Raw genomic sequence first — 27,648 nt, 5'->3', positions numbered from 1 at the left:
GCCACTCCTCTGATCCGTGAGCCACTCCTCTGATCCGTGAGCCACTCCTCTGATCCGTGAGCCACTCCTCTGATCCGTGAGCCACTCCTCTGATCCGTGAGCCACTCCTCTGATCCGTGAGCCACTCCTCTGATCCGTGAGCCACTCCTCTGATCCGTGAGCCACTCCTCTGATCCGTGAGCCACTCCTCTGATCCGTGAGCCACTCCTCTGATCCGTGAGCCACTCCTCTGATCCGTGAGCCACTCCTCTGATCCGTGAGCCACTCCTCTGATCCGTGAGCCACTCCTCTGATCCGTGAGCCACTCCTCTGATCCGTGAGCCACTCCTCTGATCCGTGAGCCACTCCTCTGATCCGTGAGCCACTCCTCTGATCCGTGAGCCACTCCTCTGATCCGTGAGCCACTCCTCTGATCCGTGAGCCACTCCTCTGATCCGTGAGCCACTCCTCTGATCCGTGAGCCACTCCTCTGATCCGTGAGCCACTCCTCTGATCCGTGAGCCACTCCTCTGATCCGTGAGCCACTCCTCTGATCCGTGAGCCACTCTGTTGAGGGTTTCCAACAGCTCTATATGATGTTCCTCCACCTTCTGCTGACTCTCCAGGATGAGCTGGAAGGCCGAATCCAGAGGCTCCTCATCTGACTCAGACTTCACAGGTACCTCTTCCCCAGCTGTCCTCTGAGTGCCCGGGTGCTCGGACATACCTGCTCCTCCTGCTGCGTGCCCATGCAGCGACTACCAGATTGTGAACCCGAGCCTGCTCTAGATCTATGTCCCACTGAGGTGTGTGTCTCTGCGTTGGTGGAGGGTGTGGGTAAGCGCTGTGATGGGTCTTCCAGGCTGGTTATTTCCAGCTCTTCACTGGAGGAGGTGTCCTCTTGGCTGGAGGTGAGGACATGGATGGAGCTGAAGGACTGGCTGGCTGAGGGTGTTGGTCGCTTGGCAGAGCTCCCTGTGAACTGAAGTAGAGATGATTAGTGCATGGCAGCAGAGTCAAAAGCAGGAGAGAGGCCCTCACAGTTGCGTTGAGAGAGGGATGATGTGGTGCAGGATCCTCAGGTGGGTGTTCACCTCTGACCTCACTGTCGCCACAGGCAGGGTCCACATTCTCACCAGTCAGCGCAATGGCACGCTCCTCAGTGAAGGGCCTAAAGTGGTTCAATCCATTCCCAGTCTAAGACCTCTCCCTGCTGATGTGAGCCAGCTTCTCCTGCATGAAAACAGGTGGAGAGAGTGTGAGGAGGCCACATGACACTGCACAGAATGTTTGTGAGGTGAGCGGAGCCATGGACAGGATGAGGACATGAGCTCCAGAAGATATGAGCCTATTGGAGATGTGAGGGTGTGTGTGAGAGTTAGTGGTGTTGTCCCTTGAGGTGTGAGATGATCCCTGTGGGTGTGTGATGGGTTTGAGAGTGTGAAAGTTGAGAGTGATGAGAAGAGTGACTTACCCTGGCGGAACGGAGGAGATCATTCATCCTCTTCCTGCACTGGGTGGCTGTCCTCTTTTGCAGGGTGTTGGCGCTGACCACCACTGTCACCGCCTCCCATGCTGGATTGGCGGCCTTGTTTGCTGGTCTTTGCCCAGAGCGGGGGGGGGGGGGGGGTAGAGGACATCACGGCCTCCACTGTGCCCAGTAGGCGCCCGATGGAGGCCTCACTAAATGTGGGGGTAGCATGTTTCCTCCCTTTGACAGCCATCAGTTCGTAGCAGCTTCCTACCCCTTGAAGAGAGCTCGCTCTGTGCAGGGACAGGTTTTCAACGCAGCACCTGGTTTACTGAAAGCCTGTAGCGATGGCGGGCAGAGAGGACAAGCAGTACCTGTTTCCCGGGAACGCAGGATTACTGAGGTGGGATTAGGGTGGTACAGCATTTAAAGCTGCCATTGCAGCCTGCAGGTAAATTGTCCTTTTTCCCCACTCGCTATCGCACAGTGAGAATCTGGGACGATTCCGCCCAATATTCCCACTCATGAGCCAGTCTAAAACCAGAGGTCATAAGTATAAAAAAAAGAGAGTCACCAACAGGAAATCCAGAAAAATACCTAATGAGTGGCAAGAAGGTGCAACATCTACCATAGGAAATTGTTGAGGCAAATTGCATAGTACGAGTGGAAACTAAATAAAGAGATAGAGTTAGACGAAGAGAGATGATAACAGGGTCATGTACTGCACAAATGGTCTGTTTCTTCGCCATACTCTCCATGTAGCTGAGCTATATTCTTGGGTATCAGTTAGTGGCTCACTCCGTAGCACTCTGACCTCTAAATCACAAGGGTCTGGGTTCAAGTCCCACTCCAGGGACTTGGTCACAAAAACCAAGGTTGATATTTCACTGAAGTACTGAGGGGGGTGCTGTGCTGTCTTTTACATGATAATGTTATACTGTGGCCCCATCTGCCTGGATGGATGTAAAAGATCCCATGGCACAATTCCAAAGTAGACCAGGAGAGTTTTCCCTGGTGTCATGGCCAACATTTATGCCTCAAATCATCACAAAAACCGATAATCTGGTCATTATCACATGGCTGCTTGTGGGAGTTCGCCGCTTGCAAATTGGCTGCTGCGTTCCCTCCATTACAACCATGGCTAAATGCTTCATTAGCTGTGAATCTCCCACGGTGGAGAAAGGCACTACACAAATGCAACTTTTTAAAAAAAATGTAATGCGGATTTCTCTTAACTTCAAATGGACCAATGTGACTAAAATATTATAATAAAAGCAAAATACTGCGGGTGCTGGAAATCTGAAACAAAAACAAAAATAGCTGGAAAACTTCAGCAGGTCTGACAGCATCTGCGGAAAGGAACACAGTTATTAGCTGTTGTATGTTAAATGTTGGTGCAGGATGACTGTGGCGTGTGTGTCTGTACAACAGGCACTGGACCTCATCGCTGTGGGGGTTGAGTAACGAGATGAAAATAGAGCTTCGTGTGGCACTAAATAACCAATCGAGTGCTTTCGAAGTCTTTTCACTGTTGCAATTTAGGAAATTTAAAGTATTTATTTAACCCACCTTTCCCAATAACCCCATCCTACACCAACCACAACAGCACCCACCCCCCCCCAAAAAAAAACACCCCACTCTCTCTGGACCAGTTCTGTGAAAAATCTGCCTTCATCTAGTTCACGGTTCGATCTGTCCTTTCAGGGTGTTAATGGTCTTGTTGCCTATTCCAGAAATGTTCTTAACTCCTAACAACTGTTACTGAAAGTGCTCGGCAGCACCGTTTATTCCCCACAAACCATGACAGCTGTGCTGCCAACCAGAGACTTTTTTGTGTGTGTGTGTGTCGTTGTAATTTTTTTTATAAAACTCGAGATGCACAGACTCACCCCAGCACTCGGAATTCTGTGGCGCCCAGCCGACCTCATTATTCCAAATATCCCTGAAGTAGGGGGTTACTCCGACAGAACAGTCAGAAATAGCAGATGCTTCGGTCTCACTGGCTCTCCCCCTATTCCGTAGGTGAATTGCACTCGAATCTTTATAGCTCAAACCACCAGGTCTCACCCAAGAGCTGACACTCGTTAGTTTTGGACAGGAGTCTTGCCCAGTTAGAGTGTAACGTTGGTATGATTGACAAACAACTGTGACCATTCACAGGGCTACTTGACTGACGTCTTACCCGGTTAAGGTGGGCCATTGACAATGATTTGACAGGAAATACATCCAGTCATAATACCAGATTGGTAGTGATTGACTGAAGTCTTACCCAGTTAGAGTGTTCCCTTGGCAGTGATTGACAGCTGTTTCTAGTCAACCTGGATTATGTGATTATAACATAGTCACCAATAGGGAATTCAGAAGAAACTTCTTTACCCAGGGAGTGGTGAGAACTTGGAGCTCAATGGATCACATGGAGTAGTTGAAGTGAATAGTACAGAAGCTAGGGAACATAGGAGGGAGAAGAGATTCGAGGGTTACGATGGTAGATTTAGATGAGGAAAAATGGGAGGGGCTCGAGTGGAGCATAAACACTAGCATGGAGTGTTTGGGCCGAATGGCCAGTTTTGGTGCTGTATATCCTATGTAATTCTATGTATACCTATGTCTACTCTCTCTGTTACCTCTTCACTGCATTAAATTTGATTGGTCAAGCAAGATTTTTCCTCTTGAAATCTATATTAACCGTTCATTATTATACTTTTGGTTTGTTCCTTCAGTAGTGATTCCACTATTTTCCTGATGACCAATGTTGGGTTGACAGGTCTGTACTTCCCTGGGTATGTATTTATCTCCCTTATTCAATGTAGGTGTAACATTAGCTATCTACTAGCCATCCAGTAATACACCTGTCTCTAACAGATTAGTAAATATGTTTAATAGTGCGTCTGCTATCTCTCTTCTGGTTCTCTTAAGATGCAAGGCATCTGGACCAGGGGGTTCGTCCCAGTTGAGTTTGACTAGCATAGAAAGTTTATGGAATAGAAAGAGGCCACTTTGCTCATCATGCCTCTGTACTGGCTGAAAAGTGAGCCAGGCAGCCTAATCCCACTTCCCAGCATTCGGTCTGTAGCCCTGCAGGTAACAGCACTTCAGGTGAATATCAGGGCAACTTTTAAATGAGTTGAGGGTTTCTGCCTCTACTACCCTTTCAGGCAGTGAGTTCTAGGCCCCACCACCCTCTGGGTGAAAAATGCTTCCTCATCTCCCTCTAATCTGTCTACCAATGGCTTTAAATCAGGACTGAGGTGAGGAGAAATTTCTTCACCCAGAGAGTGGTGAGCCTGTGGAATTCGCCACCACAGAAAGTAGTTGAGACCAAAACATTGTACGTTTTCAAGAAGGAGTTAGATAAAACTCTTGGGGCGAAAGGGATCAAAGGGTATGGGGAGAAAGCAGGAGCAGGCTGTTGAGTTGGGTGATCAACTATGATCATAATGAATGGCGGAGCAGGCTCAGAGGGCCGAATGGCCTACTCCTGCTCCTAGTTTCTATGTTTCTATACTCCCTAGTCACTGACCTGTCTGCTAAAGTAAATGGACCCTTCCCATCCACTCTATCCAGGTCCCTTACAATTTTGTACATCTCAATTAAATCTCCGCACAGTCTCCTCTGTTCCAAGGAGAACAACCCCAGCCCATCCAGACTTTCCTCATCGCTGCAATTTTCCAGTCCTGGCTACATTCTCACAAATCTCCTCTGTATTCTCTCTAGCGCAATTACATCTTTTCTGTAATGAGGTGGCCAGAACTACACACACAACTCATGTTGCGACCTAACTATGTTTTATATAGTTCCAGTATAACCTTCCTGCTCTTATATTCTATGGTCAGCTAATAAATGAAAGGATTCTTTCTTAGCCTGTTATAATCTGTGGGCATTCACTCCAAGGTCCCTCACTCCCTCTACACCTCTCAGTACCCTCCCATTTATTGTGTAATCCTTTGCCATGCTTGACCTCCCCACCTGCATCATCTCACACTTCTCTGGGTTGAATTCCATTTGCCACTTTTCTGCCTACCTGACCAGTCCATTGATAACTTCCTGCAGTCTACAGCAATTCTCCTCACTACCTACCGCACGGCCAAATTTTGTGTGGTCCACAAACTTCTTGATCATGTCCCCTACATTTGCATCCAATTCATTAACATATACCACAAACAGCAGGGGAACTAGTACTGAGCCCTGTGGAGCCCCACTGGAATCAGCCTTCCAGTCACAAAAACACCCATCAACCTTTACACTTTTTTTTCCTGCCACTGAACCAATTTTGTATCCAGCTTGTTACGTTCCCCTGGATCACATAGACTTTTTTTTTTAGTTTGGATTAGTTTAATTAATATTTCTCCTCTTTCTTGTAAATGTAGTTATAATCATTTATAATTTCACTTTTCAATGTCACTCCCGCTTGAAATGTCTTCCTGGTAAATACTGAATCAAAATAATTATTCACTATTTCTGCCATTTTGCTAATACTGTCTGTGTGGCTTGGTTGCCATGGGGACAGGGGGTCCAGGACAGGAGATATTGGAACGTACATGCAGTATCTCCTGCATGTAAATGAAGGCAAGAGCAGCTAGGCTGACTGTGGACAGACTTCTGGTCTCTGAGTTTTTTGGACAGAAAGAGAGAGAGAGAGGTCTCTCAGCAAGATAAAAACCGAGCTAGTGTAATAAGCAAAGAGGAGTGTGCTGCCTTTCTGTGGGCTACCAGGCAGAATGCAGGAGAAACATGCTCTCTGGTTGAAGAGACGCATCTGCCGGCAACTTAAAGACTCTGGAGCATTCCTCTTAGTGTGGCTGGTGGAAGGAATTGCCAGCGGGCCTGACTGTTGGTAGTCTGTTCGCTACTTCTTAAGAAACTGAGAGAAGTGCCTTTCGATGGTCACTCAACATTATGACTCGGCGAAATGGGAAGAAGCAAACCCTCTGGAAGCTGGGGGTGATGTTGGGCTAGTTCTGAAGAAACTGCGGAGAGTGGGCAGTGAAGTACAAACTGTATTCAGTTTGTGGTCATGCAAAAAGTTAAAGGAGGGATATCTTTTCTGGTTTAGAGTAATTGCCTACAAAATAATGTTTAGTCAATAACAAAAACAGAAAATGCTGGAAAATCTCAGTAGGTCTAATAGCATCTGTGAGCGAAAAACAGAGTTAACGTTCCAAGTCTCTGAAGAAGAGTCATACAGACTCTGTTTTTCTATCCACAGATGCTGTCAGACCTGCTGAGTTTTTCCAGCATTTTCTAATTTTGTTTCAGATTTCCAACATCCGCAATATTTTGATTTTATCTTAATGTTTAGACAATGTTGCTTTTAGTATAAGCCTTAAGGTTTGAAATCATGTTGTGCAATTTGTTTAATTCTTTCATGGGAAGTGGGCCTTGTTGGCAAGGCTTGCATTTGTTGCCCATCCTTAATTGCTCTAGAACCAAGTAGCTTGCTAATGTGATCAAGCACATTGCTGTGGGGTCTGGAGTCACATGTTGGCCAGGCCAGGTAAGGACAGCAGATTTCATTCCCTAAAGGACATTAGTGAACCAGATGGGTTTTTACAACAATCGGTAATAGTTTCATGGTCACCATTACTGAGACGAGTGGATATTCCAGATTTTTTTTTATTTTTCCAGCTTCCATGGCGGAATTTGAACCCATATCCCCAGAACTCTAGCCTGGATCTCTGAATTACTAGTCCAATAACAATATCACCTCGTCACCATCTCCCCAATGGATAGATGTGCCCTACTTTTACTTCTCTTATCCACTCTGTTTCATTCCCCATGACCAGATCCAGTAACAAATCCTTCCTTGTTTGGGCATCTTACATATTGGGTTAGAAAAGAGTCCTGTACAAATTGGAGGACATCCACTCCCTTATCCTCTTTACCTGTCTTTTCTGGCAATTAACATCAAGGTAGTTGAACCTCTCTTGATTATTATTCTATCGTTTTACTCATTTCCCCAATTTGTCTGCATGTTTCTCCCTCCTCCTCCTTTCCTTATTAGGCGCTCTGTAGTCTACAACCCTACTAGTTGTGATTGATACTTTATTAGCTTTTCTCTCTATCTACATGAATACTTTCTGTCTTATTGTGTTATTTTTTCTACTGTTGTTATGTTATCTCCAGTAAATACAGTTACTATAACTTTCCATTGTTCCTCTCTATCATATTGAGATAGGTTATACCTGCAATGTTTAATTCCCGGGCTTGATTTTCTGTTGCCATGTCTCAGTAATCCCACCGATTCCTGGTTCCTCACAATGTATATTGCCTCCAGTTTTCCTGTTTTATTATGGACACTGTAAGCATTGCTGTACAGACACTTTAAGTCATTATAGCAGGTTCTCTGACTTTATTTTTAAAAATTATTTGACACTCCTGTTCTGTAACTCTATTTATTCCCTGGCCATTTATGTCCTCCCATCCTTTTGCAACCTCCCAATTTATCTTTTCCACTAGGACACTGGTCCCACTCCTTTTCAGGAGGAACTCATCCCTCCTGTCCCAGTATTGGTGTCAGTGCCCCACATTTGCATTTGGCATGTGCATCTTTCTTTGGAGATCTGACGAGCATAAACACCCAGAATGTGTCTGGAGTATTTTCAAATGAATGGTCAGTGAGCTGTAGTTTGTATTCCCCCTGTGAGTGGTCAGTGAGCTGTAGTGTGTGCCCCCCTGTGAGTGGTCAGTGAGCTGTAGTTTGTGTTGCCCCCTGTGAGTGGTCAGTGAGCTGTAGTTTGTGTTGCCCCCTGTGAGTGGTCAGTGAGCTGTAGTTTGTGTGACCCCCTGTGAGTGGTCAGTGAGCTGTAGTTTGTGTTCCCCTGTGAGTGGTCAGTGAGCTGTAGTTTGTGTTCCCCTGTGAGTGGTCAGTGAGCTGTAGTTTGTGTTGCCCCCTGTGAGTGGTCAGTGAGCTGTAGATTGTATTCCCCCTGTGAGTGGTCAGTGAGCTGTAGTTTGTGTTCCCCTGTGAATGGTCAGTGAGCTGTAGTTTGTGTGACCCCCTGTGAGTGGTCAGTGAGCTGTAGTTTGTGTTGCACCCTGTGAGTGGTCAGTGAGCTGTAGTTGATGTTGCCCCCTGTGAATGGTCAGTGAGCTGTAGTTTGTGTGCCCCCCTGTGAGTGGTCAGTGAGCTGTAGTTTGTGTTGCGCCCTGTGAGTGGTCAGTGAGCTGTAGTTGATGTTGCCCCCTGTGAATGGTCAGTGAGCTGTAGTTTGTGTGCCCCCCTGTGAGTGGTCAGTGAGCTGTAGTTTGTGTGCCCCCCTGTGAGTGGTCAGTGAGCTGTAGTTTGTGTTCCCCTGTGAGTAGTCAGTGAGCTGTAGTTTGTGTCGCCCCTGTGAGTGGTCAGTGAGCTGTAGTTTGTGTCCCCCCTGTGAGTGGTCAGTGAGCTGTAGTTTGTGTCCCCCCTGTGAGTGGACAGTGAGCTGTAGTTTGTGTTGCCCCCTGTGAGTGGTCAGTGAGCTGTAGTTTGTGTTGCCCTTGTGAGTGGTCAGTGAGCTGTAGATTGTATTCCCCCTGTGAGTGGTCAGTGAGCTGTAGTCTGTGTCCACCCTGTGAGTGGTCAGTGAGCTGTAGTCTGTGTCCACCCTGTGAGTGGTCAGTGAGCTGTAGTCTGTGTCCACCCTGTGAGTGGTCAGTGAGCTGTAGTTTGTGTCCCCCCTGTGAGTGGTCAGTGAGCTGTAGATTGTATTCCCCCTGTGAGTGGTCAGTGAGCTGTAGTTTGTGTCCCCCCTGTGAGTGGTCAGTGAGCTGTAGTCTGTGTGCCCCCCTGTGAGTGGTCAGTGAGCTGTAGTCTGTGTCCACCCTGTGAGTGGTCAGTGAGCTGTAGTCTGTGTCCACCCTGTGAGTGGTCAGTGAGCTGTAGTCTGTGTCCACCCTGTGAGTGGTCAGTGAGCTGTAGTCTGTGTGCCCCCCTGTGAGTGGTCAGTGAGCTGTAGTCTGTGTCCACCCTGTGAGTGGTCAGTGAGCTGTAGTTTGTGTTGCCCCCTGTGAGTGGTCAGTGAGCTGTAGTCTGTGTCCACCCTGTGAGTGGTCAGTGAGCTGTAGTCTGTGTGCCCCCCTGTGAGTGGTCAGTGAGCTGTAGTTTGTGTGCCCCCCTGTGAGTGGTCAGTGAGCTGTAGTCTGTGTGCCCCCCTGTGAGTGGTCAGTGAGCTGTAGTCTGTGTGCCCCCCTGTGAGTGGTCAGTGAGCTGTAGTCTGTGTGCCCCCCTGTGAGTGGTCAGTGAGCTGTAGTCTGTGTCCACCCTGTGAGTGGTCAGTGAGCTGTAGTTTGTGTGCCCCCTGTGAGTGGTCAGTGAGCTGTAGTCTGTGTGCCCCCCTGTGAGTGGTCAGTGAGCTGTAGTCTGTGTCCACCCTGTGAGTGGTCAGTGAGCTGTAGTTTGTGTGCCCCCCTGTGAGTGGTCAGTGAGCTGTAGATTGTATTCCCCCTGTGAGTGGTCAGTGAGCTGTAGTTTGTGTCCCCCCTGTGAGTGGTCAGTGAGCTGTAGTCTGTGTCCACCCTGTGAGTGGTCAGTGAGCTGTAGTCTGTGTCCACCCTGTGAGTGGTCAGTGAGCTGTAGTTTGTGTGCCCCCCTGTGAGTGGTCAGTGAGCTGTAGTCTGTGTGCCCCCCTGTGAGTGGTCAGTGAGCTGTAGTTTGTGTTGCCCTTGTGAGTGGTCAGTGAGCTGTAGATTGTATTCCCCCTGTGAGTGGTCAGTGAGCTGTAGTCTGTGTCCACCCTGTGAGTGGTCAGTGAGCTGTAGTCTGTGTCCACCCTGTGAGTGGTCAGTGAGCTGTAGTCTGTGTCCACCCTGTGAGTGGTCAGTGAGCTGTAGTTTGTGTGCCCCCCTGTGAGTGGTCAGTGAGCTGTAGTCTGTGTGCCCCCCTGTGAGTGGTCAGTGAGCTGTAGTCTGTGTCCACCCTGTGAGTGGTCAGTGAGCTGTCCTGTTGCTGCTGCTCCTCCCGATGTGAACGGTGCGGGGCGCAGCAGCAACATCTGTGAAAGGGAAAGAAAAGAGCGAAACCGGAAAAAGCCTCAGCCAAGCTGAGCGATCTCCGAGACTCCCCCGCAAACAGGGCGAGGAGAGAACGTAGCCCTTCTTCAGCCCTCCGGAGCCGGAGCCGGAGCCAGAGCCAGAGCCAGAGCCAGGGGTAGAGATGTCGGTCACCGCCAACCTCAGCACCACCAGGAAGATGGTGCAGCAGCTCCGCTCTGAGCTCGGAATCAAGAGGCTGAAGGTGAGCGAGTGGCAGCGGCTGAGAAGAGTCACTGATCGCGGAGTTTAAACTGGAGCAAGGGTAGGGCGTGGGGGGGAGACAACCGGGCTGGAGCTCTCTCCAAACGCCATTCCTGTAACACGCAGATCGGCAACGCGTGGGGAAGAGCAGTAACTGAGCAGCAGAGTGACCCCCAGCACCTCCCCCGCTCCCCATCATTGATTGAATCGTACGCAAGGGGGCCGTTCGGCCCATCGTGCCTGCGCTGGCTCTTTCAAAGAGCTTTCCTACTATAGTCCCACTTCCCCATAAGACCTGCAATTCACGCACCTCCCTCCCCCTCCCCTTTCCCCTCCTTTCCCCTCCTTTCCCTCCTTTTCCCCTCCTTTTCCCCCCCTTTCCCCTCCTTTTCCCCTCCTTTTCCCCCCTTTCCCCTCCTTTTCCCCCCTTTCCCCCTTTCCCCCCCCTTTCCCCCCCCCTTTCCCCTTTCAAATATTTACCCAATTTCCTTTAGAAAGTTGCTATTTCAGACCTGCTTTCAAACAGCGAATTGCCAGCATATCCAAAATGGCAAGGGTGAGTTCATCGCTGGCCCTTGTGTATGTATGTGTGTATGTATGGAGGCGAACTTTATTTCCCATTCACCCCAAGATTGTTATCTCTAGTCTGGAGCTAGCTAATCATTTCGTAAGACCCTTCCTTTTAATGAGTTTCATCCTAGCCCTCACTTAAGTACATTTAAAACCCAGTCCCTTCGACTCCCACTGGGAATGAATCTTTGGTTCTGTTTAAAATGACCTGCTTTAATTGTCACATCTTAGTTAAAAACAGCTCACACATGCGCCTTAATGTGTTCAAATGAGTAGCTGAGATGTCTCCAACCCTATGGCCATCAATTACCTCCCTTCATCTCCCTGTCAACGGCTCTGCATGTTTTCTGTGGGGTTTTTTTTGAAGATTGGCACAATTTTTGAAAGGGATTCAGGTGGTTCCAAGTTTAAAGATTTCACAACAGGCGCATCTTTGGGGCTATACTTTTCCTTCCATCCAGTCATGTCTTAATTTACAAGTAAAATGTTGAAAAACCCTGTGAGCAAAACAATTCTCTCTTTCTCTGCCCCTTTCTCTAAAGAAAGAAAGAAGCTTGTAATAAAATAAACACTTCCTTGAACTGAGCAAATGCTCAGGGCATTGTAAACTTCCGTGTCATTCTTATGAGGAAGCAGAGCTTTAGCTTCTTGTAAATAACATTATGACACTTACTTTCACATCAGACCAAATATTGAATTAGACCTCATCACAAGGAGCGAACACTTGCTTGCTAAGAGTTAAGTGAGCTTGACTGACTGTTCTAAAGTTCCTTATCCCTGTCAGGTTCAGTAGGATTTTTAATCGCCATTATATCCATCCAGTGTTTCAGTTTCTGTAATTGACACAATCACTCCTAAGGCCAGGACAAGAATATTGCCTCACATACCATCAGCATTACCAGGAAGCTGACACAGGTCTGTAGGAATCTTATTGACTGTTGAATTGTGTAAAGCATAAGTTCTGCAGAAGTGCATGTGGAATGATTGTACCTGTTGTTATTTTAAGTATTTGTGAATGTCTGTGTAATTCTAAAATTCTGATAATTCCCATTTTAGCTATAGTTTTAAAAAGTACGATGTGACATCACGGTACTCTTTGCACATCAGGATCAGCCACCAGTATAAGATATCATTACAAATGTGATACATACTAAGTTGTAAATTTCACAAGTTGGGAGAGGAAACTGAAATTTGCTGCAATAACAGAGGGTTAGGGAGAGAGTCCAAATTGCAACACTTATTCTGCAAATATGGCTTGGGGTCTTTGGCATCAGAGCTCACTTTCTGCGTCCTTTCATTACTCAGAACCCCATCATTGTGAATCTTGTGTCACCTTGGTCTGAGAAGTGTTTCTTCTTAATTTGGAATATAAATTTAATATGTAATTTGATTTTTGCACTAAGATTATCCTTTTGGTTACATTAGAGGTGCATATTCTCTTTGAGCTCCCCGTTTGTTCAGTTTATTGATAGTCCTTGTCTTTTGTGAAACTTACCCCTTTATGATCAAATTCATGATAGTGGTCAAAAATATTATGAAGACATGGATTGGATTTTGGATAGGGTAATGGAGGGAAGAAAACAAGAACTTAAATGTAGAAAAACATTTTGGAGGGATCGAGGAGAAATACAGATAAAAGGAGGCTAGAACCAGACAACAGGCTGTGGCACTAGTTACCAGTGGTGAGTTTTGAGAAGATTTTTAAAGGTGGAGGAGGAATGGTTTAGGGAAGGAACTCCAGAGAGTGAGGGTCAAGATGGCTGAAGGCTCCCCTATCAGTGATTGGCTTAAAGAAGATCAGATGCACAGAAAGCCAGAATAGGGGGGGAATGTAAGATTGGAGGGGGAATGAATGGGCAAATCTGTGGAGGGATTCATTTAAGAACCTGTGGAACTCTATTAGGAACCCTCTCCCTAACAGCACTGTGGGTGTACCTACACCACATGGACTGCAGCCGTTCAAGAAGGCAGCTCACCACCACCTTCTCGAGGGCAACTAGGGATGGGCAATAAATGCTGGCCCAGCCAGTGAAGCCCACATCCCATGAAAGAATATAAAATAATTTAATAAACATTTGGCTGCTGTGACTGTTAAAGTCATTCGAGATGGAATGGCTTTCCTCTTTTGTATTTCGTGCTGTTTTTGATTGCTAATGTACCAAAAATTTCTCTATTTGGTGATTCATCGGATTGAGCCTGTCATCAAGTATTAGTCCTCTCGCTGCCGAGTGCCAGTTTCTATCCAGGAAACTGAAAGCTTGTGCAACAACTTCAAATTATACCAGGCTTTTAACAAAATTAAACAGCCCAAGGCGCTTCACAGGAGCATAATAAAACTAAATGTGACAACAAGTCACAGTAAGAGATTCTAGGGCAGATTTCTAAAAGCTTGGTTTAAAGGAGCATCTTAAGGAGCAAGATGGAGAGGTTTAAGGGGCATAGGACCTTGGCAGCTGAAGGTGTAGCCATCAGTGGTGGAGCAATTAAAATCAGGGATGCTCGAAAGGCCAGAATTGGAGGAGCGCAGAGATCTTAAAGGGTTGTGAGGCAGGAGGAGATTACAGAAAGAGGTAAGGCTATGTAGGGATTTGAAAACAAAAATGAGAATTTTAAAATCGAGGCGTCGCTTGACTGGGAGCCAGTATAGGTCATTGAGCACAAGCGTGTTAGAGGAATGGGAGTTAATGCAGCAGAGTTTTGGATAATGGAGGGCAGAATGTGGGAGCCCAGCCATAAGTGCATTGGAATAGTCGAGGCTAAAGGCAACAAAGGTAGCAGTTGGGCTGAGTAAGGGACAGAGTCGGATGATGTTATGGAGGTGGCAATAGGCAGTCTTGGTGATGGCATTGATAGGCCATGAAGGCTGGTTTAGCCTCGGCCAGTTCCCAGAGAGAGAAATAGAATTGGTAGCTGGAGAACAGTGTGCGGCACCTGCTGAAGATAATGGCTTCAGTCTCCACAATATTTCATTAGAAAATGTTTCTGCTCATCTAATGCTGAATGTCCAATAAACAACCTGATAATTTACAGACAGTGCAGGAGCTGAGAGAGGTGCTGGTGAGGTAGAATTGGCTGTCATTGGTGTACATGTGAAAACTGATGTTGTGTTTTTGGATGATATCGCTGAGGGGCAGTATGTAGATGAGAAATAGGAAGGGGCCAAGGATAGATCCTTAGGGAAACACCAGAGGTTACAGCGTGGGAAGAGAAGCCATTGCACATGATTCTTTGACTATGATTAGAAAGGTAAGAATGGAATCAGGTGAGAGCAGACCCACCCAGTTGTTGCAATGCAGAGTAAACTTGACAGCACTAACTGACTCTAATAGGAGCAGTAACTGGTGTGGTTTTAAAATGATCCGATAACAATACTATCGTGATATAAACATGGTCCTCGGTTGGTCACCACATGTAGACTTCCATCTCTGATGCACGAGCCAACAAATGCATCCTTGTTGCTTTCTGACTCTATACTGTCTTAGGATTTTTACCAATTACATCTGGTTCTAATGTAAACTAGGTACATGTGTCCCATGCAGATAATTTTTGGGACAACATAAGTTATGGCTATAGTAGAAACTCTCACTTTGTTCCATAAATCAATAATTGAAATAATGTTCAAAAAAGCAGCTCATGGTTTTGTCCTGTGTACTGGGAACAAACTGATGTCTTCTGTTTCACACTCTCTTCAAACTTTAGGATTTAGAAGAGTTTTCTCAAAGATGTCTAACCTTCTTTACCATCAAGTCTCATTTAAGAGGATTTAAATTATGTTAAACTTTACCTTTTGTTGTTTCTTGGCTTCAGATATCTCCTGCATTCTCATTTCCCTCCCGATATCCTCATTGTGTTTGGTGTAGAATTTATCAAACAGTTTCTTGCTCCATAACTCTTTTCATGTTATTTGTTCTTTCATGAGATGTGGGCGCCGCTGGCAAGGCCAGCATTTATTGCCCACTTTGAACTGAGAGACTTGCTAGGTCATTTCAGAGGGCAGTTAAAAGTCAACCACGTTGCTGTGGGTCTGGAGTCACATGTAGACCAGATCAGGTAAGGGCAGCACATTTCCTACCCTAAAGGATAGGATCCAGATGGGTTTTTATGACAATCAATGATAGTTGTGATGGTCACCATTACTGAGACTAGCTTTATATTCCAGATTTTATTAATTGAATTTAAATTCCACAAGCTGCTGTGGTGGGATTTGTGTCCATGTCACCAGAGCCTGGCGGCCTCTGGATTACTACTGGGCCTCTGGATTTCTACTCCAGTGACATTACCATTAACCACTGTCTCACCTCAGGAGTTCCTGAGCACCTGTCTCCTTCCTCAAGTGATCTTCATGCGTTTGATCCCTAATGCAATTCGCAATTGGAGGGGAACACCACCACCTGGAATTTCCCCTCCAAGTCACTCACCATCCTGACTTGGAAATATATCACCGTTCCTTCACTGTCGCTGGGTCAAAATCCTGGAACTCCCTCCCTAACAGCACTGTGGTTGTACCTACATCACATGGACTGCAGCGAATAAAGAAGGCAGCTCACCACCACCTTCTGAAGGGCAATTAGGGATGGGCAATAAATGCTGTCCTAGCCGGCGACACCCACATCCCATAAATGATTTTTTAAAAATTATTTTCTATGCTGTTTTCCAGCTTTGTAGTGTCCTTTGGGTCTGGCTATTTACCTTTGAGTCTGGGAACTAATTAACTCCACTGTCCATTGATTAGCAGAACAATTTATCACTAGTTTTACTACCCTTTGATTCTTTTTTAAATTGTGTTGAAGTATGCAGCCCACATCAGGCAATGAGAGTACTGGTGTCAATATTTCTACTGTAAATCTATAGCTGATTCAGTACAGCTATGCAAGAACAGGATTATCATCACCAAAGCTCTACTGTTCAGTACTTGTCTGCTTTGGTCCTGTAGCTAGGTATGACTTCATTATACCTCACTGTAATTAATGTACCTGACATTAAACACTTAGCTTCAAAGTGGATTTAGAATGTCTGCCGTAGCGCACTCACCTCTGAATCAGAGGTTGTGGGTTCAAGGCCCAGGCTTGAACACATAATCCAGGCAATACCTAGGGAGCATTGCACTGTTAGTGGTGACATCCTTTGGATGAGATGTTAACTTGGGGCCTCTATAACATCCTCTGAGGTGGACATAAGAGATCTCAGGACACTATTTTGAAGAAATTGAGGGGAGTTTTAACCAATGTCCCAGCCAATATTTATCCCTCGACTAACACTCAAAACAGATGATGTGACCATTTGTGGGATCTTGCTGTGCACAAATTGGCTATCGCATTTTTCTACACTTGATATCCCTTCATAAGTACTTCAATGGCTGTATAACGCTTTGGGACATTCAGAGGTCATGAAAGGTGTTATAAAAATTCCTAAGCACTTCTAAGCAATCAAGCTCTCTGTCACTGACATTTGAGTTTACCTCTATAGAGATACATTTTTGTGCTTAAATTGTGCTAATTAGTTATAAAAACAGAAACATTGGGGAAATTTCAAATACAGCTAGGCATTATGATGGAAGAATGAATGTACCAGCGGGATCTTTGATCGGTTGAATAGCCTTCCCTTACCATGCTTTCTTTTATATATTGCTAATGGTCAGTGCTTTTCTGAATGTCCTGGTCCTATTTTTATTGAACTACAACAATGTCATTCTATACACCCTTCTTCCCGGCATTGAAATCTGTATTTTTTTTTTATTTGTTCACAGGATGTGGACATTGCTGGCTGGGCCAGCATTTATTGCCCATCCTCAATTGCCCTTGAGAAAGTGGTGGTGAGCTGCCTTCCTGAACCGCTGTAGTCGATGTGGTCTGTGTACACCCACAGTGCTGTTAGGGAGGGAGTTCCAGGATTTTGACCCAGCGACAGTGAAGGAACGGCAATATATTTCCTAGTCAGGATGGTGAGTGACTTGGAGGGGAGCTTGCAGATGGTGGTGCTCCCATGAATCTGTTGCCTTTGCACTTCTAGGGCTAGAGGTCACAGGTTTGGAAGGTGCTGTCAAAGGAGCCTTGGTGAGCTGCTGCAGTAGATAGTACACACTGCTGCCATTCTGTGTTGATGGTGGAGGGAGTGAATGTTGAAGGTAATGGATGGGGTGCCAATCAAGCAGGCTGCTTTGTCCTGGATGGTGTCAAGCTTCCTGTGTGTTGTTGGAGCTGCATTCATCCAGGCAAGTGGGGTGTATTCCATCACACTCCTGACTTGTGCCTTGTAGATGGTGGACAGGTTTTGGGAGTTAGGGGGTGAGCTACTTGCCGCACAATTCCCAGCATCTGACCTACTCTTGTAGCCACAGTATTTATATGGCTAGTCCAGTTCAGTTTCTGGTCAATGGTAAGCCCCCAGGATGTTGATAGTGGGGGATATAGTGATGGTAATGCCATTGAATGGCAAGGGGAGATGGTTAGATTCTCTCTTACTGGAAATGGTGATTGCCTGGCACTTGTGTGATGTAAATGTTACTTGCTACTTAACAGCTCAAGCCTGATTATTGTCCGGGTCTTGCTGCATTTGGACGTGGACTCCGTCAGTATTTGAGGAGTTGTGAATGGTGCTGAACATTGTACAATCATCAGAGAACATCCCCACTTCTGACCTTATGATGGAAAGAAGGTCATTGATGAAGCAGCTGAAGATGGTTGGGCTGAGGACACTCCCCTGAGGAACCCCTACAGTGATATCCTGGGACTGAGATAATTGACCTCCAACAACCACAACCATCTTCCTTCCTTCTAGTGAAAAGTCCAACCAGTGGAAAGTTTTCTCCTTGATTCCCATTCACGCCAGTTTTGCCAGAGCTCCTTGATGCCACACTCAGTCAAATGCTGCCTTGATGTCCAGGGCAGTCACTCTCACCTCACCTCTGGAGTTCAGCTCTTTTGTCCATGTTTGAACCAAGGCTGTCATGAGGTCAGGAGCTGAGTGGCCCTGGCAGAACCCAAACTGGGCATCAATGAGCAGGTTATTGCAAAGCAAGTGCCTTTCGATGGCACTGTCAACGACCCCTTCCTTCACTTTACTGATGATCAAGAGAAGACTGATGGGGCAGTAATTGGCCGGATTGGTTGGTCCTTTTGGTGGATAGGACATACCTGGACAATTTTCCACATAGCCGGTAGATGCCAGTGTTGTAACTGTACTGGAACAGCTTGGCTAGGGGCGAGGCAAGTTCTGCAGCACAAGTCTTCAGTATTATTGCCGGAATGTCCTCAGGCCCTGTAGCCTTTGCAGTATCCAGCGCCATCAGCCGTATCTTGATATCGTGTGGAGTGAATCGAATTGGCTGTGATGCTGGGGACCTCCGGAGGAGGCCGAGATGGATCATCCACCTGGCACCTGGCCTTTGTGGCTCAAGGTGGTAGCAAATGCTTCAGTCTTGTCTTTTGCATTGATGTGCTGGGCTCCTCCATCATTGAGGATGGGGATATTTGTGGAGCCTCCTCCTCCAGTGAGTTGTTTAATTGTCCACCACCATTCACGACTGGATATGTCAGGACTGCAGAGCTTAGATCTGATCTGTTAGTTGTGGGATCGATTAGCTCTGTATATCGCATGCTGCTTCTGCTGTTTGACACGCAAGTAGTCCTGAGTTGTAGCTTCATCAGGTTGGCACCTCATTTTTAGGTATGCCTGGTGCTGCTCCTGGCATGCCCTCCTACACTCTTCATTGAACCAGGGTTGATCCCCTGGCTTGATGGTAATGGTAGAGTGGGGGATATACCAGGCCATGAGGTTACAGATTGTGTTTGAGTACAATTCTGCTGCTGCTGATGGCCCACAGCGCCTCATGGATGCCCAGTTTTGAGTTGCTAGATCAAAATCTATCCCATCTAGCATGCTGGTAGTGCCACACAACACGATGGAGGGTGTCCTCAATGTGAAGGCAGGACTTTGTCTCCACAAGGACTGTGTGGTTGTCATTGCTACCAATACTGTCATGGACAGATGCGTCTGTGACAGGCAGGTTGGTGGGGTTGAGGTCAAGTATGTTTTTCCCTCTTGTTGGTTCCCTCACCACCTATCACAGACGCAGTCTAGCAGCTATGTCCTTTAGGACTCTGCCAGCTAGAACTGTATTGATGCTACTAAGCTACTCTTGATGATGGATATTGAAATCCCCCACCCAGAGTACATTCTGCACTCAATATATTGTACTGTACAACATGGGTTAGTACTGATTCATCAGCTGAGAGGGCACAATAAGTGGTAATCTGCAGGATGTTGGCTTGATGATGATTGACCTGATGCCATGAGACTTCAGAGGGTCTGGAGTTGATGTCAAGGACTCCCAGGGCAACTCCCTCCCAACTGTATACCACTGTGCCACCACCTCTGCTTGGTCTGTCCTGCCGGTGGGACAGGACATACTCAGGGATGATGATGGAGGTGTCTGGGACATTATCCGTAAGGTATGATTCCGTGAGAATGACTATGTCAGGCGGTTGCTTGACTAGTCTGAGACAGCTCTCCCAATTTTGGCACTAGCCCCCGGATGTTAATAAGGAGGACTTTGCAGGGCCAACAGGACTGAATTTGCTTTTGTCATTTCTGGTGCCTAGATCGATGCTGGGTGATCCATCCGATTTCATTCCTTTTAGGCTTCGTAGTGGGGTTGATACAACAGAGTGGCTTGCCAGGCCATTTCAGAGGGAAATTAAGAATCAACCACGTTGCGGTGGGTCTGGGGTCACATGTAAACCAGACAGAGTAAGGATGGCAGATTTCCTTCCCTAAAGGGCATTAGTGAACCAGGTGGGGTTTTGATGGGCTAGCCGACAATGGTTTCATGGTCACCATCACTGAGATTGCTTTCTTTCGGTTTCAGATTTATAAATTAAATTTAAATGTTGCCATGGTGGGATTTGAAGCCTATTAGCCCGGGCCTATGGATTACTCATCCAGTGGCATTACCACCACCCCACTATCTGCCCTAACAGCTTTACAGTTTAACTTACCTGTTCCAGAATTTTAAGTTTGGAAAACCTCATCCTCCTTTATTCTCCCTGTCTTCTTACAAAGAACAAGCCTTTAAAACCCTCTCGCACCAGCTAATTGCTACTTCCTCATTTGCCTCACCCCTTCAAAGGTGGTGGTGCCTACTTATTTACCTGGTCACTTCACCTTGTTTCCTCAATAACATTCACTCTGAACTGTAGCAAAACCTGTTATTAAACAAACCTCTGCTTGTGAATTCTAACATTCTCAGAGACAAGGAAATGGAGCAGTTAATGTAACTGTGAATCGTCTGTAAACGGTTCTTCCAATCACACACTATTTAATTGAAATTATAGTACCCTAACTTTTGTTGGAATTAGGCAGAATTTTACTGTACAAAACAGCAACAGGCCATTGAACCAACAGCACTGATGTTCATGCTCTACATGAGTCTCCTCCCACCTCTCCATCTCATCCTATCAATATTACATATTCATTTTTCCATCATGTTTTAACCTAGCTTTCCTTTAAATGCATCTATATTTAAGGAAGGATATAATTGCATTGGAAGTTCACTAGATTGGTCTCTTGGATGAGGGGGTTGTCCGATGGTGAGATGCTGAGCAAATTTGGCCTAAATTTCCTGGAGTTTAGAAGAATGAGAGGTGATCTCATTGAAATATACAAGATTCTGAAGGGGCTTGATAGGGTAGATACTGAGAGGTTGTATCCATTCAGAGAATCTAAAACCGGGGGCACAGTCTCAGGATAAGGGGCCAATCATTTGGGACTGAGCTGAGGAGAAATTACTTCACGCAAAGGGTGGTGAACTTTTGGTCTCTGTGGGAATTAGGGCGTCTAGAACTAGGGGTCACTGTTTGAAAATAAGGAGTGGCCCATTTAAAACAGATAAGAGGTGAAATTTTTTCTCTGAGGGCTGTGAATCTTTGGAACTCTCTTCCTGAAAAGGGGAAGCAGACCCTTTGAATATTTTTAAGGCAGAGGCGGATAGATTCTTGGTAAGCAAGTGGGGGTGATAGGTTATCGGGGGCAGGTGGGATGCAGATTTCAGGTTACTATCAGATCAGCCATGATCTTATTAAATGGCGGAGCAGGCTCGAGGGGCTGAATGGCCTATTCCTGCTCCTAATTCGTATGACATGGGAAGTGCGTGGGAAAATGGAGTTGAAGCCCAAGATCAGCCATGATTGTAATTGAAAAACAGAACAGGCTCGATGGGCCGAATGGTTTACTACTACTCTTATTTCTTCTGTTCTTGTGCGCTATTCACTTCAATCATTCCCTGTGATAATGAGCTGCACATTACCACCACTCTCTTGGTAAAGATGTTTCACCTGAATTCCTTATTGGGTTTATTAGTCACTAGCTTATGGTGCTAGCTGCTAGTTTTAATTTTGAATTAATTGATGAAAGGATGCAGAAATGCTCAGACTTATCTTCAGGATGATGGTTATTGCCAAATGTTGTTCATCACCTACTGGTCAGTTGCTCTAAATGCAGAGGGGGTGTCTGTCATGTAAACTATGTACAAAGCACTGGTAACAACTACAATTTCCTGAAACTGACATCAAATAAATATGTCCAATTAGTTAGAAAAAGGGGTGAAGAAAGATCAACAGCCAATTTCAGTGATTTTTCTTTTGTTCATTCATGGGTGAGAGTGTCGCTGGCAGCATTTGTTATCCATCCCTAATTGCTCTTGAGACAGGATCTAGCAGAGGTGGACTGGAAACAAAGATTGACCAAGGAAACAGTAAATGAGGTATCAGCCCAGGGTATTCCCATAAGGAGGAATGATTGAGGTATCTCAAACCAGAGCTCTCTGGATGACAAAGGAAACGGAGGTTAAAATAAAACAGGACAAGGAGTTTTGTGACATGTGAAGGAACAGAATATGTAGAAAAACAGCATATTACAGAGTACAGCGGGAATTTGAAAAATGATTTTAAAAATAAGGGCAAAGAGGGAGTATGAAAATAGTGGGTAACCTAAAAGCAACAACATAATATGTTACGAACACATAAAAAGTTAGGGAATGGTGGGGCTGATTAGGGACAAATTAGGACGTCGTCCGGAGAGGCAGAGGAACTGAATGAGCACTTTGCAAAAGAAGAGGGTGGAGATCAGGATAGAGGGGGAGGAAGTGGAGATATTGGATAGAATAAAAACTGAGGGGAGCTAAATGGGTTGGCAGCATTTAAAGTTGAGGCGTCCTCAGTTCCAGGTAGAATGAATCCCAGGTTGCTGAGGGAAGCGAGGGTGGAGATAACAGAAGTTCTGACCGTAATCTTTCAATCCTGCTTGGATATGGGATTGGAGCAAGAGGATTGGAGGTTTGCAAACTTGGCACTGCTGTTCACAAAAGAGGGGAGAGAGAGAGATGAACCTGATACTGGGCTACGCAGTCTAATGTTAGCGGTGGAAAAACTATTTTAGAACATTATCACAGTCCAAATTAATTCCCATTTTGAGAAGCATGAGCTAACACGGATCAAGTATCCTTTATCTGTAAATCGGAAAACCAAATACATCCAAAAACTGCACTTCTTTTGAGCCTCATTGCCCATTAGCTTGGGAAGTCCAGTTCTTTGTCTGCCCTGTTTACCTTGCGATTTGTGTGGTGAACATGTCAAAAAGAAACTTATTATAAGTATTCTATTTATTATTCAGTGATGCATCTTACTTTTCTAGCCATTTTATTTACTTTAGACTTTAGCTAGCCCAGGCTTAGGCTATTGTAATGTAAATTTATATGCAGTATCCGAAAACCAAAATGATCTGAAATCCGAAATGCAATTGTCCCTGAGGCTTTCAAGTGCTTGACATGTAATGTACAGGCAGCACAGATTTGTTCAAAGTTAATCGTATCTAACTAACCTGATTTGAGTTGTTGATGAGATAACGGAAAGAATTGTTAAGGTCTGGAATGTATAACCTGAAAGGGTGGCAGAAGCAAATTTCATTGGAAAGTTCAAAACGCAGTGGGTCATGACCTTCAAGAGGACTAATTTTCAGGATTATGGGAGAAAAAGCTGGAGTGTGGGACTAAATTGTACAGCCCTTTCAAAGAGCCAGCACAGGCAGATTGGCTGAAAGGGTAATCTGTGTGCTATATGATTCTATAATGAGGAAGTTGTTGAGGCCAACTCTCAAATTAATAGTCTGTAAAACCTGGGTGAGAATCTGCCATCTGCCCACCCCACCATTGGGACCTGATTTCTTCCCTCTAATCCATTCAAATCTTTCCTCACATTCCTGTCCTGCTAACACCTCAAATAGAACCAAAATATCTGGTCCAGAGAGGGTTGCTGGCTGCTGCTAACATCTCCGTTTGCAGATATAAAATTATTTGTTTGTCCTTGTACTGGATCTCAATGAGTAGTTTCTACAAGTCCAGTTGCCAATCTCTTGGATGGTAACCCAGACTACCTTGGGCAAACATATATTGTTGCCAAAGAATAGGATTAGTTACAAAAACAAAAATAGCTGGAAAAACTTAACAGGTCTGACAGCATCTGCGGAGAAGAGTACAGTTAACATTTCGAGTCCGTATGACTCTTCATCAGAACTAAAGAAGTATAGAAATGAGGTGGAATATAAACTGGCTGAGGGGGTGGTAGGCCAGGTAGAGCTGGTTAGAGGGCCAGTGATGAGTGGAGGCAAAGAAGAGATTACCAAAGATGTCATAGACAAGAGGACAAAGAGGTGTTGATGGTGGTGATATTAGCTAAGGAATGTGCTAATGGTGACATTAAGGGTAGAAAACAGGACGAACAAGTGACAGATAGCCCTAGTGGGGGTGGGGTGGGGGGAAGGGATTGAAATAGGCTAAAAGGTGGAGAGAAAACAATGGATGGAAATAAATTTAAAAATAATGGAAATAGGTGGGAAAAAAATATATACTTAAAAAAATTAGTTAACTCTGAAGCCTTCGGCGAGGCTTGTGTAGAGCATAAAAGCTGGCGTGGACCAGTTGAACTGATGGCCTGTCTCTGTGCTGTACATGTTATGTAGTGAGCTCGCTGCTTATGACAAATGGTTTTCAAAGTACTTTAGTAAAGCAGTGAATTTTTCATACAGGGCAGTTGCACTGTTTCTCTTCAGCGTGATTACAGTGACGTGTCATGGTGAACAGCTACAAATTTTGTTTATAATGATGCATTTTTACCAAACTTCATGTTTCAAAACTTCAGTTATCCAGGGAGTGTCATGAAACATTGGAGGGGAAGGGAGCTGGCAATTAATGAATTGCAAGTTTTACACAAGAAGCATGTTTTCAGAATATTGAAGTATTGTGGCTCCATTGTGATGTTCTCTCTCTCTCTCTCGCTCTCTCTGTAGTGTTCCTTTCCCAGGAATCCCCAGAAGTTAGTGCAGCTGGCTTACTCAGGGAAGTGAGCAGAATTACAGAATGCAATTCCTCAACATTTTAAAAGTCCTAGATGCCGAAATGATAAAACCTCAATGTGACTTTTCTTTAAAGTCATCAAAAGTTTTATACAACGTTGCATAACATATTTGTACAAATTGCAACCTGAGATGAAAATACGATTGTATATTTTTTGCCCCTAAATTTCCTTCATTGAATGGTGGTTTCTAGAAAGATTGTGAACAGCGTCCTGCTCCTAATGATCAGCTCTTTAATGCACCACAAATAATGGTACTGAGGTTCACAGGGTTCAATGTCCAGTCTGACTAGCACATTAGTAAAGACGTTGTATACAGTCAGCACAGTTGAATACACCATGAAGTGATAACAGCTATAAATTTAACTCTTGTCCCTTCTCTTTGCCCTGTCACCCCCACCCCCCAAATAAAGGTGTCTCAAGCAGCTGCAGATTTGAAGCAGTTCTGTCTGCAGAATGCACAACAGGATCCATTGCTGACGGGAATACACCCAAATACTAATCCTTTCAGGCCGGCTAAACCTTGTTTGCTATTGTAGCGGAAATGTGATTCTACTTTCTTATGGTAAGTCAATGTGTGGTTTTCCAAGAACAATAGTTTTCGATTGTGTTTGGTATTTCAAATAAAAGTGCTTTTAGACGCTGGTGTTTGATTCAAGGTGGAGGGCCCTGGATTAGCTGATGTTATGTGCCGTAGGGCAGAGTATACTGGAGAGGGACGTCCTTAGTTAGACAAAAACAAAAATACCTGGAAAAACTCAGCAGGTCTGGCAGCATCGGCGGAGAAGAGCACAGTTGACGTTTCGGCTCCTCATGACCCTTCAACAAAACTAAGTAAAAATAGGAAAGGGGTGAAATATAAGCTGGTTTAATGGAGGGGGGGGGGGGCGGGCGGTGTTGGGACAAGAAGAGCTAAGTAAAGGGTCAGTGATAGGTGGAGATAACCAAAAGATGTCCCAGACAAAAGGACAGAGATGTTGATGGTGGTGATATTATCTAAAGGAATGTGCTAATTAAGGGTAGAAAGCAGGACAAACAAGATACAGATATCCAAGGTACTGACATCCTTAATTAGACTTGTTCATGCATGTTTAGCACCTAAAAACTTTTGATCACAGAGAGTTGCTGCACATGTAAACTGGTAAAGGAGCAGTGAGGACAATGGGGCACCCTGGGCCTTGGTGAACAATGCGATCAATGAGATTAAAGGATTGAGATACAAACAGAGGAATGACTAAAAGTGGTAGTGGGAGAAAGGCTCCTGAGAACACTAGGAGAACTCCCTGTTTTTCTTTTTGGCTCAGTGCCATGCTACTTTGTGCCTACCCAAGCAGCAAGATGGATTTTTTAAAAAATTCATTCACAAGATTTGGGAATCTCTGGCTAGGCCAGAGATTTATTTATTGCCCACCATAATTGCCCTTGAGAAGGTGGTGGTGAGTGATTTCTTTGAATACAACCCAAGTGGCTTGTTAGACCAATTCGGAGGCCAGTTAATAGTCAACCAGATTCCTGTGAGGAGCCAGATATAGACGAGACCAGGTAAGGAAGGTAGATTTCCTTCTCGATTGGACATTAATGAACCACATTATTACGAGAGTCCAGTAGAGTCATGGTACTAGCTTTTTATTCCAGAGCCATGTCATTGACTGAATTTCAATTCTCCAATTGTCGTGGTGGGATTTGAACTCACGCCTGTGGAGTCAGGTTATATCCTTGGAACATCCCATCCAAGAAAGAGGCTTCAGACATTGAAAAACTCCCTCAGCGCTGCACTGAAAAAGAGTTGTCATATTGGTCCATGGCTCATTTTGGTGTAACAGCAGCCTGCTCACTGATCAAATAAGAGTCTTTACTCCTCACACACTGTGACTCCTGATGGAATGATAATGGTTATCATGTCCTTTCTGACTGAAGGACTGTATCGTTGGGGAAGACTTGCAATAAACGAGTGAGGGATGGGGCTGAATTGGAGAGTGATTAAAAACTCTTTAAAGTTGGGTCAGGGCAGGTGAAAATGGATTATAGACCAAACTATTGAAGGGTCATGAGGACTTGAAACGTCAACTCTTTTCTTCTCTGCCGATGCTGCCAGACCTGCTGAGTTTTTCCAGGTAATTCTGTTTCTGTTTTGTGTGTCACCATTAACAGTGAGATGAGGTTGGTGGAGGGCAGGGAAGAGAATTTATTTGTCCTGCAGTCAAGCATAAATATAATTTACGTTACACTCTCCATAAAATAAATATTTTCAGGAATTGTCTTTTGTTTGGTGGGGGTTGGTGATCAGGGGGAAGAGACTTTCGAGGTAAAATGTAACTTGGTGAGTAAGCCTCCCATCATCTTTCATCCCCTTGCCTTGGATGAATTTTACCCGTCCTATATGGACCATAGGCACTTAGATTGCCCTGATTTTGGGCAATAATGTGGCTTGCTAATTACTGTAAATTAATCTTTGTCCCTTGAACTTTTGTCCTCCCTACAGGTTTCTGGGTCTTGTGGGAAATTCACCCTTGGTGCATGTTCTGAAAACAATGAAGATGTTTACACTAATCCTGATTCTCAGTTGCCTTCAGACCAATGGACAAGCCATGTCGGATCTGTTTTTGAAAGCCTCTTAAAATCTGTGCCAACTTTCCTTACTGTCACTTTGTAAATTGTCGGGTTCTTTGATACTGATTTACACTTACCTCATTGAAGCAATGGGGTGCCTATCTGCCATATGTACAACTTTAGTTGCTGCTTGTGCACAATCCTGTTTCTAGAAAGATTTGTACACTGGTAGAGAAAAAATTCAATAAAGATCCTAAGTGATTTATGTATTTTATATAGTTAAATGCATCATGAAAGTATACTGTATATACTAATGTGAACGGTTGAACACTTGGTATACCACAAACCCCTCACTCCCAGAATATTTATGACTTTCAAAATGAGTCTCAGTAATTCAGTGCTTCTAGCCATCTGAAGTTGTACCTTTGTTTTGACCTTTCTCTGTTCAGATGGTACACTCCAGTGCAG

The 27,648-nt window shown here is 45.1% G+C and overlaps 2 protein-coding genes across 2 annotated transcripts in view; one reads left to right on the top strand and one right to left on the bottom strand.

Annotated features, from left to right (window-relative positions):
• The window catches only part of spata1 (spermatogenesis associated 1), a 65,247-nt gene extending 61,653 nt beyond the window's left edge, over positions 1-3,594 (bottom strand). The window contains exon 1 of the mRNA XM_041208512.1: positions 3,340-3,594. Within this exon, the coding sequence (XP_041064446.1) occupies positions 3,340-3,378 (39 nt within the window). The 5' untranslated portion in view covers positions 3,379-3,594. The remainder of the gene's footprint in view (positions 1-3,339) is intronic.
• Positions 3,595-10,427: 6,833 nt separating this feature from the next.
• Positions 10,428-27,449, top strand: LOC121288794 (guanine nucleotide-binding protein G(I)/G(S)/G(O) subunit gamma-5-like). The gene is made up of 3 exons (XM_041207525.1): positions 10,428-10,658; positions 25,044-25,195; positions 27,113-27,449. Exons 1-2 carry the CDS (start codon positions 10,578-10,580, stop codon positions 25,167-25,169), a joined length of 207 nt encoding a protein of 68 aa, XP_041063459.1. The 5' UTR covers positions 10,428-10,577; the 3' UTR covers positions 25,170-25,195; positions 27,113-27,449.
• Positions 27,450-27,648: the final 199 nt, after the last annotated feature.

Source organism: Carcharodon carcharias, chromosome 16, assembly GCF_017639515.1.
Source record: "Carcharodon carcharias isolate sCarCar2 chromosome 16, sCarCar2.pri, whole genome shotgun sequence".
Taxonomy (NCBI): Eukaryota; Metazoa; Chordata; class Chondrichthyes; order Lamniformes; family Lamnidae; genus Carcharodon; species Carcharodon carcharias.
The sequence above is the reverse complement of the archived record's forward strand: the minus strand, read 5'-3'. Positions and strand labels throughout refer to the sequence as shown.